General features: G+C 40.2%; 2 protein-coding genes across 2 annotated transcripts; both read left to right on the top strand.

Annotated features, from left to right (window-relative positions):
• Window positions 1-872: 872 nt before the first annotated feature.
• On the top strand, window positions 873-6,354 carry LOC134875216 (LIM/homeobox protein Lhx9-like). The gene is made up of 5 exons (XM_063899690.1): window positions 873-1,063; window positions 2,300-2,408; window positions 2,593-2,731; window positions 2,969-3,201; window positions 5,971-6,354. Exons 1-5 carry the CDS (start codon window positions 873-875, stop codon window positions 6,352-6,354), a joined length of 1,056 nt encoding a protein of 351 aa, XP_063755760.1.
• A 2,095-nt stretch (window positions 6,355-8,449) lies between these two features.
• Window positions 8,450-9,258, top strand: qrfp (pyroglutamylated RFamide peptide). The gene has a single exon (XM_063898460.1). It carries the CDS (start codon window positions 8,450-8,452, stop codon window positions 8,978-8,980), a length of 531 nt encoding a protein of 176 aa, XP_063754530.1. The 3' UTR covers window positions 8,981-9,258.
• The last annotated feature ends 1,710 nt before the right edge of the window (window positions 9,259-10,968 follow it).

Raw genomic sequence — 10,968 nt, forward strand, 5'->3', positions numbered from 1 at the left:
CTGACAAAACAAAACATTGAATTGGATTGGGTTTGAAAAATTACGATAGAAATGTTTACGGTTTGCTGACATTTGAAAGGCCAAACCATAAAGAGAAAATAAAAACAACTTATATAATCAGTTGCAGCCAACATTTCAGGGGGTTTAATGTTAAAAAACTGTGAGATGTTGATTAACCGATAATACAACTGTTGTTAATTGCAGCAATGTTAATTTTAACTCCACTATATTATCTTAGGTAGTTTAATCTATGAATCATTACAGTATATATTAGATCATCACATGTTTGTAGCTGTCTCTGCCTGTGAAAACCACATATATCAACCTGCTAGGGTTTATGTAATTGTGGGAAGTATAAATCAATTTAAAGTGCATTCTGTACATAACACAATATAAGATCCTAAATAATAATAATAATATAAATACAGAACAAAACACCCAGAGAAAATGAACAGCTGCTTATCACTACTATCATAAATACAGGCTATAAGCAATATTTAAAACAAGTCAAGTATAAAGATTCTTTGGATAAATATTATTTTTAAACTATTAAAGGTAGAGCTGCAACAATGAGTTGACTAATCAGTATTTTGATAAATGATTAATCATTGTAGTTTTTCATTTGCAAAAATGCTGTTTTGAACCTTTGAAATGTGAAGATTTCCTGCTTTTTTCTATTTTCTATTATTTATTATATATTACATATGATATAATATTATTGAATGTTACCATTATTTTCTGAAATTTTGTGGAGAAATCAGAAGTTTGCTGCCATCATTTCAATACCTACTCTCCACCATCTTAGCTTTAGGTAAGAAGCCTCAACTCCAGCGATGTAACTAACAAAACATCCTTCTCAGACTCCGACAACTATGTCCGTCCAGGAGCCGATGACGTGTGCCGGCTGCAGCGAGCAGGTGTGTGACCGCTTCTTCTTGTTGGCTGCAGGAAGTGTGTGGCACGACGTCTGCCTCCGCTGCAGCCAGTGTCACTGCGAGCTGCAGACACACCCCTCCCTGTACTGCAGAGATGGCAACATCTACTGCCACCAGGACTACTGCAGGTGAAGAGAAAACATTCTGTCCAGCAAATCAATCAAAATGTATTTATTCAGCCCAATATGACAAATGACACTTTTTATCTCTGGGGGCTTCACAGTGTGACCCTCGCAGTGCTTCGTAATGGTTTAGCAGCATAACTAGGGCCTGAGCCAGTCCTAACTATAAGCTTTATCGGTTCCACTTTACAATAAGTCTACCCTTATAAAGGGTTGACGAATAGTTTGTAATTCTTTTATTAATTTGGTTGTAAAAACTTTATAAATCATTAATAAGCTTTTATAAGACAAGAGATAAACAGGGCAACTGTGACCGCTTGCTTGCCAAATAGTGAGCCCACATTTGTACTGCTTAGCCTTATATTGGCTACTTAGCTTATTTCGATTGCAAGACACATCTAGATGGATGGGGGTAGAATCAACTCAGTGAACAACAGATACCGAGGATGATGGCTGATGAAGAAGAGGAAGTAAGCTAGGCAGCCATCTGTTAGAACTAGTTTATAAATGGTTCTTCATGATTAATAGTGTTTACAATCTAATTAATAACTTGATTATAAACCCTTTATGAATCCTTTATAAGGGTAGTCTTATTGTAAAGTACCGCGTTATCAAAAAAACTTATATCAAATGGGTGTTTGCAAGGAGGGCCCGCCACATTAGGGGCTGTACCAAACCCATAGAAGGCGGATAAAGTGGTTTATTAAACCCTGTGAGTCTTTGCTGGTCCTGACCTAACCAGCTTCACTACTGTACCTCCTGACCATGTGCAAAATAATACATTTAAAAATGAGCTGTGCAATAATGTACTAACAAACTGCACAAAATAAAATGCAAATTCAATATTGTTATACAGTACGGATGTTAACAACTTAGAAGTAACTTTTTATCTGTCTGTTTTTAAACGGTACCAGTGTTCATCATAATTGTAAAGTTTTGTAGATTTACAGGGACTGTGTCAAAATTCAAGCAGCTCATATATATTACATTTAATAATAAAAAAAGAGCGGTACAAAAAAAAAAGAAACACCAATAAAGACTTACATTCTAATTATTTGTTGTCATTTTTTCATCCGAGAGATAGTGATTTGAATCTATGGTTAAGAACAATAACAACACTTCCTGTTTGTCTCAAAGCATGCTGCTGTATTCACTCAATCCTCCTTATCAAAAGGAGCTTCATTCAACTGACAGTCAGACTGTCTGTTTGTACCTCCTGACCTCTGACCTTTGATTCCTTAGGATGTTTGGAGGCGGGCAGTGTGCTCGCTGCTTCCAGCCAATCCCGGCCTCCGATCTGGTCATGAGGTCAGGTGATCTGACCTTCCATCCTCACTGCTTCTCCTGCCAGGTACTTTAATAAGAGACACATTTTTAATTGGAATTGTTTCTTTGTGGATAGTAATCCTTTCTGAGTAGAGGGACAAAATGTAAAACAGTTTACCCTAAAGATTAAAAAAAATACAGTTTTATATATATTTATTTCTCTTAACTTCTATAAGATATATATTAATGATAATAAACATGTTTTTCAGGAGTGTGATGTGAGACTAATACCCGGTAACCTGTACTGCATGCAGGGCTACAAGCTCTACTGTCAGTTCCATTACCATGACGACGGCAGGAATGTGCTGCCATCAAACGATCTGCAGCCCAAAACAAATCTGAAAGAAGGTGAGAGCTGTGTGTGTGATCATAAAAAATCATAATTCAGATCACTGTAGAATGACGGCTGCCAATAGACCATGTCCCGTGCCTCTCAGATAATAGATTGGCACAGAATTGAAGCACAACATAATGGATGTGTGTGTGTGTGTGTGTGTGTGTGTGTGTGTGTGTGTGTGTGTGTGTGTGTGTGTGTGTGTGTGTGTGTGTGTGTGTGTGTGTGTGTGTGTGTGTGTGTGGAAAAAGCTCAAAATCAGGTCTCAGGTGAAGGGGAGGAATCTGTCAGCAGTCCTGAGCCACCATTGGATGATCAGGTGGCATATGGGCGGACTCGCAGGCGGAACAAGCGAATCAGGACGTGTTTCCGTAGCGAGCAGCTCAGAGCGCTGGAGTCGTACTTCGCACACAAACACAACCCTGACGGCAAAGACTGGAACTGCCTCGCTCAGAAGACCGGCCTGCCCAAGAGGGTCCTGCAGGTAGGAGATTATTTTAAACATCTCAAAATGTCAACTTTAAAGGTCTCCTATTATGCTATATTCTAACAATATATTGTAGGGCAATATATATACAAAACTTCTCTGTGAAGTGTTTTGCTCAAAATACCAAACAGATCCCCCATTGTAGCATGCCTCATACCCCTCTATTTCAGCCCTGATCCTGAAGTGCTGATTCTGTGACTGTCGCTTTAAATTTGAGCTGACCTGAAGCTGGCCACGCCCCTTTGGAGCATCATGATCTCTCCTCTGAAGAGAGAAGTTTCTAAGGGAAATACTCAAGTAAACGCTGCCGTGATTAAACCCCATATTATGTTCCAAACCACATCCAGAATTATTTCTGAAACGCTTCTCGGAGTTTACCACTAGAACAGAGACATTATATATGTTGTATATACAGCAACTCTAAGTCCCTCCTGCAGACATCCTGCTGAACACACAGACACACAGAGGTGCTGCGGAGGGGATTCAGCTCGCGACTGTATATGGGGGACGATAGGTTGGGACGTGTTACGTGGGCGGGACGCAGCCCCGGCCCTGACCATTGTGCTGCCCTAGGCACCAGAACCCCACCGCAACCCCACCCCCACCCCGCCAAAATCACGTAAGGTGGAGTGCCTTTTTGGGGGGAAGGGGGCTTGAGCGCCAGTTTATGGGGGCTGTACGCAATGTAGGCGTAGTTTTTTACTTTTGTTTTTTTTTCTCCGCAATTTACGGCACCCCTGATGGATGGATGCGCCCTTAGCATTCGCCTATAGGCTACTGCCTATACTGACGTTGCCAGGAGTTCGATGTAAAGCCAGCCTACATTTCGGTTATGACGTCATATCAGCAGCAAATCTGGATCAGCTCATTTATACCCCCGTTTTTAGAGATGTGGGTAGGAAGGAAAAGAGAGAGGGTTGTATTTTCTGACACTTCATGAGTCTCCTTACACACCGGGGACACATATTTATGCATAATAGGGGACCTTTAAGTTGAAGGTGCTTATAAGACTGTTTTTATTGTACATTTCAAGTACGCTAACAATTTCCCCCTGCTTTCAGCTTAATTTCTAAGCTAGGTAATCACATCCTAGAGCTTTTGTACCAAATCACAGATATGAAAATCAAGCGTTCGCACTGGTGGTTCTTCCTACAGTAAACTGGACCTATCTATAATAGGGCAAAAGTGTTATAAAAAATACTGTACCTGAGAGAAATAGTTGTGCTTAAATTGCAGTGAAAAGTTTGTTTCATGACAACTTATTACTGTTGTTTTGATTATTTAGTTTGAAAGAGAATAAAATTACTTTTAAATTGATTATAGAGCAATTTCTTGATCCTAGCAGAGAAAGGCAAAAGTGAAAAATAGTGCAAATAGAACACAATATTAACAAGAAGGATGCAAAAACCAAACCAAACCACCAAATGTAAGAAATATCAAGTGTCATGGATATTAACTGGTTAACGACAAAGTAAATTCTAAATATACATGTGGTAAAAAGTAATGTAATCAAACAACCAGTGGCGGTGCGTCAATAGTGGGCGCTTGGGCGCCGCCCACCCTGACTTTTTGAGTTAAAAAACGTTATATATACAACATAATTGAAATAAGAAATGTACCGTGTTTATGGGTTAAATGTGTATGGGAGACCACTGTCAACAACCGCTAAAATGTGTCCGGACATAATATATTGCCATTCGCCTTTTCTGAGAATAGGCAGGTCGGCTACCGTCCGTGGGCGCCGATAACATGGGAGTCTATAGGAGAGCTTATACTTTTCTCAGTCATTTTAGCAAGGATAGCTTTTCATTGGAGGATGAAACTTAGATCTGTGGGCGCAAATCTTTGCGCCCACAGCCAATGGCATTGTTTCTTAGTTCAATGTGACATTCTTAGATACGCGATTGGACTATTTCGGCGAATCAGCATCGTTATCATTCCCTAACCACAAGCGTAAAGAGCAGCACCGTAGCTACCTGAAACTTAGATTGAGTGAATATGGCGACATCGATGGCTGAGAACTCCGTGCAAGCTCTACTTAAAACACCGTTTCATCGACTATCAGATGTCGAAAAGAAGAAATTGAAAGACTTGGGACCCGAGCGTCCGGATTTAAACATTCAACAGACGACCACTGATCGCGGGAGAACCTACACTCGAACTTTCTCCTCAAACTTGTATGCTAAGCGGAATTGGTTAGCTGGTTGTACAGTGAGCAATGCCTTTTTTTGTTTCCCTTGTCTGTTATTTCAAAGTCCTGGGACTGAAACACTTTGGACTACAACCGGGATGAAGGATCTAAAGCACTTCACACAAAAATGTAAGAAGCACGAATGTGGCCGCAGCCACCTAACCAACTGTCTTAAGCTAAACCTCTAAAAAAGTGCTATTTAAACCGTGCCGCCCAACTGCGCCCCCCCCCAAAAAATGTTCACCAGCCGCCACTGCAAACAACAAAAACAAAAAATCAAATAAACGAAAAAATAGCAATAAAATAATATATATAGAATTAAATGTTTTTTACAATCAATGAAACATGTACATACATACATGTATATATAGTCAAAATGTGTCGACATGTTAGTTCAATAAACAGTGTAAAAAACGGAGTTGGTATACTTCGTTTAGCGTTACTTAACAAACATCTTTTTGTTCTTCTTTCACTCATCTCTTACCTGTCACACACACACACACACACACACACACACACACACACACACACACACACACACACACACACACACACACACACACACTGTCTCTTAGGTGTGGTTTCAGAATGCTCGAGCCAAACTGAGACGCTCGCTCACTGCAGACGACTCTCAGGTGAGCTCGCCCTCGGCACCCCCAAGGGGCCTCAGCATGTCGAGCAGCTCCTCACCCGGGGCCTGCTCCCCTCCCGACCAATCACAGCCCTTCTCCTCCACCAGCACCATCGACCAGATGCAGCTCTCTCTGCTCACCGCCCCGCTCAGCGAGCTGACGCTCAGTCCCTCTGCCAGCCAGCTGCGCAACCCCGCCTTTTTTCTGGACTACGATTCCCATAGTGCACCAGGATGTGTCTCATCACTGGAGGTTTACGAGGACTTTGCAGAGGCAGAAGGAGCAGAGGTGGGCTCTGATAGTTCTTTTAGACCACATTTCTGCTAGATGTTACAACACTTCCACATTTTTTCTGTGTATTTCCTGCAATGTAATTTAACATTTAAGTACATTTACTCAGCTGTACCTGACTTCATTTGTACCTTCTTTCATAATACTGCTCGATGTTGGACTTTGTTTTTTACAAACTACTGCAAGGTTCACATGATGACCCTGATGAAACCTGTAAGCTGTAATGTAGACACTGAAAGCTCTTTTTTTCAAACTGTTCCAAACATCAATATAATATAGACTTTCTTAACTTTTGTACAGCTTGTTTTGTAAGTTTATGTGTTTTTCCCCAAACAACAAACACTTTGTGTATGTATTTAAATCTGATGTGTCTGTTTTAAGATTCTTCTCTTCTTCCTCTTTGAAAAAAGTCTCTGTGCTCTGTGAATAAATCAAGAAGATTTCCTCCAAGTCTTCTCTTTGTGTATATGGGACTTGTACAGATCTTTTATAACATGGTTTTGCTACTATTACTCATACTTTCTGTGCTGCAGCACCTCTTTTCAACCTCTATCTGAAACCAGAGCCCAGTCTGCTCCGATTGGTTAGCTAGCCAGCGCTGTTGTGATTGGTAAACCACTTAGAGATGTCCCACCCCTTAGCCTGTCAATTACAATGTGCTGGAGTGCTAGCCAATAGAAGCTCGAATGTTACAATGTGATGTCACTATGTTACAGAAGTAAACAAAGGATGGAATACAGGGAGTATAACCTCTGCAGACCATTTACATGCACAAACACTTATATAACACACTGTAGGAAAGGGAAAACCCCATACAGTATAATAGGGCCTCTTTAAGTAACTGATTAGAAAACTTCTCCCACCACTGAACTTTGTGTCCTGAGCAAAAACTTACCAATACTGAAATAATCTTTAAGTAGAAATCATCAAAAAATCGCCACTCTTTAAATCCTTTTATTGTATTATTGTAGTCAAATGACATATCGTCGCTTGCTTCGAGGACAAGACTGACCGGTGGTTTGTCAGTGAAATGATTGAATGACATTCTTTCAGGTGTTAGTGTTTTCCCAGCGAGACGACCTTTACGACGACCATGCTGATAAAAGAAGTCAAACAGTGCCCTCGTCTTCCTCTCCCCCTCTCCCGGAGACTCCCTCTCCTCACAAGCATCTTAATGAATTGGCTACTTCCTTCTTTGTGAATTGGTCCCCAATCAAGCAGCTATAATTACAACGACAGTCTGGGCCTCGTCGCTGAAGTGAACCAACGTTTCTCAGGCGAAAGAATGAAGGTTATGACTGTCGGCACCCACGTTGTGTGCGTCAGAGGAGGGAACCAATGGGGACAGCAGCCTGTGACCCAGGGGAGGGAGCAAGGCTGGCAGTTTTTAAAAAGGTCAGAGGCGACCAGGAGATAGAACATTAGACCGCAAAACAAGGTAAGACCTGCTACTAACCAGAATTTTGTCTTCTTCTTTTTCTTCATCTATTTGCTAACAGATAGGAGTAACTTTTAATGCAGTTTTCTTTCAGTTCTTATATTTATTTAAGACTTTAAGATGTTTTTCTCACTGCATATTTGTGCAAGAAGTTTCTCAGTGATGCGATTTTGCAAGCGCCTTCTCGCGTTATTCACATGAGCATTTTTATTTTAATGCTTCAGCATTATATATAAGACATTAAATAATAAAACAAATTTTAAAAGACAATAAAAAATAAAAAGCAGTAACAGAGTAGAAATAAGATCTATGTGCTATTAATTCAGAAGAAGATTATGCAGCCTTTGCAGATGTTCTATTACAGGACTACATTTTATACATAAGATATTTGTTGTTTTTGAGGAGCATTAATTCAACAGCATTAAGCAAACGATTAAGAGCATAGATAAGTCTGAATATAATATAATTATAATTATTATAATTAACCAATTTAATGATATCTGCATCTGTAAATCTAGTTTGTTTATTTATGAAGACAAGGAGTTCCACTAAAAGATTCACTGTCTTTGAATGCATATCTTTTTTTTGCTACAATAATGTCATCACGGCTTAATTTTAAACGAATGAATTAGGTTATTTTTGACCAAAAAATGTTTAAACTGATTTTAATTTTTTTTTAAATCTTATTTCCAGATGAAACTTTCTTTCCATCTCGGTCTGTCACAGCTCACCCTGCTCTCCCTCGCCTTCCTCTGCCCCATCCCACCCACAGTCACATCGTACCCCCAGCCCCCCCCCGGGCTCCAGCCCACAGTGGATGGAGCTCAGCTAGGGTCCGACCTGCTGCACCTCCAGGCTGCTCTGGAGGACCCGATGGCGGAGTGGCTCTTCCGGCCTGAAACCTGGGCCGAGTGGCTTCAAGACTCCTGGGAAGCTCTGCTGAAGCGCAGGGAGGAGACGAAGGAGGGCCGGTCCTGGGAGGCAGAGGCATTGCGGAGGGCCCAGAGAGGAGACCTGTTAGACCGGCTGCTGTCACCCTTCCCCGGGGGTCACTCCCTGGAGAGCATGAACTATCAGGAAGGAGGTGATGCGGAGGATGGAGGCAAGAGGAACGAAGCTTTGACCTCCATCGCCGGAGGTCTGCAGGCCGTGAGCCGCGAGAAAGGAGGATTCGGCTTCCGCTTTGGGAGAAAAAGATGGACTGACAGGGGATGGATGGATTAAGGGAGGAGAGAATACGTTGAACTGATGAGGGAAGGAAAAGGCAGATAATTCAGTAAATGGCATTCTGTCAATAGAAGGGTGGTGATACACTCAGCAACAAAGATGGCCCTTAGCAACATGATCCCAAAGTGTATTTACATTTTTAATGGCACCATATTGTTGCTGGAAAGGTTGCCCTGTGGATCACTGCCTTAAAAAATAAGCGAGTTGCAGGTGGCACTTAAGTTTAAAAAAAAATCAAGACACAGATATTTATTACTTCCTCTACAATCACCCTAAAAACACAAAATATAAATGCATGAATTTACTGTATATGGTTGTCAACACTAAAAATGGGCATATGCCTTGAAGGAAGCCATGAGAGATTTCTTCTATAGTGACCGGATGTAAAGAAACAGAAAGAGAAACCGGCAGCACGTGATAAAACTTGCCTGCAAAAGTGAATGTAATTGTATTTCTGTCAAACCAAAATCTTAACAGTATGACAATACTTACATAGATCTATGTCTATAGCTGTCAAGAAGGAAGCCTTGTGTGTTAATTTGACAGCAATGAATAAAGAGTTACATATAAAAAAGCTATGGGATTTTTTTCACCGCCACATGTGCTTCACCACCGCTAAGCTAAAGGGGGCTAATGTTTGGCTTGATGATGTTTAGTAGTCTCATTTAGACATGGTTAGCAACCGTTGTTTTTATAACACATACTGCAGAAGCTTCAGACGGTTCAAATTGAGATATTTAATTATACATTTTCTGTCGTAAAACTAAATCTCCAAATATCACACATGTCATTTAAGGCTTCTTAGCGAATGAATGTTAAAAAAAAAACTGTTGGCTTGACACAAGGGAACCGGAGATCGGACTAATTTCTGGCTCTTTCGGTCGGGGTCCTGCACCACTTGATATCCTTTTTTTAAATCCTTGACATTACTACGGGTATTGCATCTGCAACTGAACTCTATTGGCATGGTTTTGATGATGTAAGCATTGGAGCAGGACTCTGGCAATATTTTTCATCTTCTGTACAGTCCTCTCTCTCCTTCTCTAGCACCACAGTCTGTCCTCCATTTGACCACACACACACACACACACACGCACACACACACAAAAGACAGAGGGACAGACAGACAGACACAGAGAGGGAGAGAGAGAGAGAGAGAGAGAGAGAGAGAGAGAGAGAGAGAGAGAGAGAGAGAGAGAGAGACAGACAGTATCTTTTTTTTCTGATGACAGCACCCACCTTACAACAAAACTTACAGTCATGAGGATTCTGTCAATCTCGACGAAGGCCAGGAGATAGGAATGTAGTTATTTTCCAAATAATACAGTCATACTGCAAAACTCTCATCACAAATGTTGGTGACGGACTATTGATATTACGTGTCATCAACAGAATAGTTAAAAACGTATTCAAATGCTATACAGATCTTTCCACTTCAGAGGAAAATATTAAACTTTTTACAGTGTTTCTAGTAAATATACAAGATAAGAATTTCACATCCATAACATATGAAGGTTATAAAATATGTTGTTGTGTTAGCTGTAGTGCTTTTAACTGTTGTGAGTTTAATTTAATTTCCTATCTATTGACTAATTATCTCAGCTGACCTTTGTTATAATATAAATAGTTAATTTATATTATTTATAATGTTGAGATTTTAAATAATATTTAGACTTAACAAACTTTGGAAAGTCTCACCTTGGACTCTGGGTAATTGTGATTACTTGCTGTTTTTACAAAGCCAGCAGTCCATCAATTAATAAAGAGCATATCATTCCATTAGAAAATAATCAGTTAAAAGTCCACAATGAGATCAACCTAAAATATCAATATTAAAAAAATATCTTTTTTGATTAAAGGTATTTGTTGCATTAATGTATTCATATGTTTATGTAAGATAGATTTAAATCCAGTAAACCAACTTTTATCGTGTTCTAACATTAGTTTAGTCACATTTGCTTGAAGTTATGACTGAAAATAAATTG

The sequence above is a fragment of the Eleginops maclovinus genome, chromosome 13 (assembly GCF_036324505.1).
Source record: "Eleginops maclovinus isolate JMC-PN-2008 ecotype Puerto Natales chromosome 13, JC_Emac_rtc_rv5, whole genome shotgun sequence".
Lineage (NCBI taxonomy): Eukaryota > Metazoa > Chordata > Actinopteri > Perciformes > Eleginopidae > Eleginops > Eleginops maclovinus.

Excerpts from the sequence above, each read along its gene's own strand:
- LOC134875216 (XM_063899690.1), top strand. The coding sequence starts at position 873 with ATGTCCGTCCAGGAGCCGATGACGTGTGCCGGCTGCAGCGAGCAGGTG. Across the intron at positions 2,732-2,968 it reads CAAAACAAATCTGAAAGAAG|CTCAAAATCAGGTCTCAGGT; the intron begins GTGAGAGCTGTG and ends GTGTGGAAAAAG. Across the intron at positions 3,202-5,970 it reads TGCCCAAGAGGGTCCTGCAG|GTGTGGTTTCAGAATGCTCG; the intron begins GTAGGAGATTAT and ends ACTGTCTCTTAG.
- qrfp (XM_063898460.1), top strand. The coding sequence starts at position 8,450 with ATGAAACTTTCTTTCCATCTCGGTCTGTCACAGCTCACCCTGCTCTCC.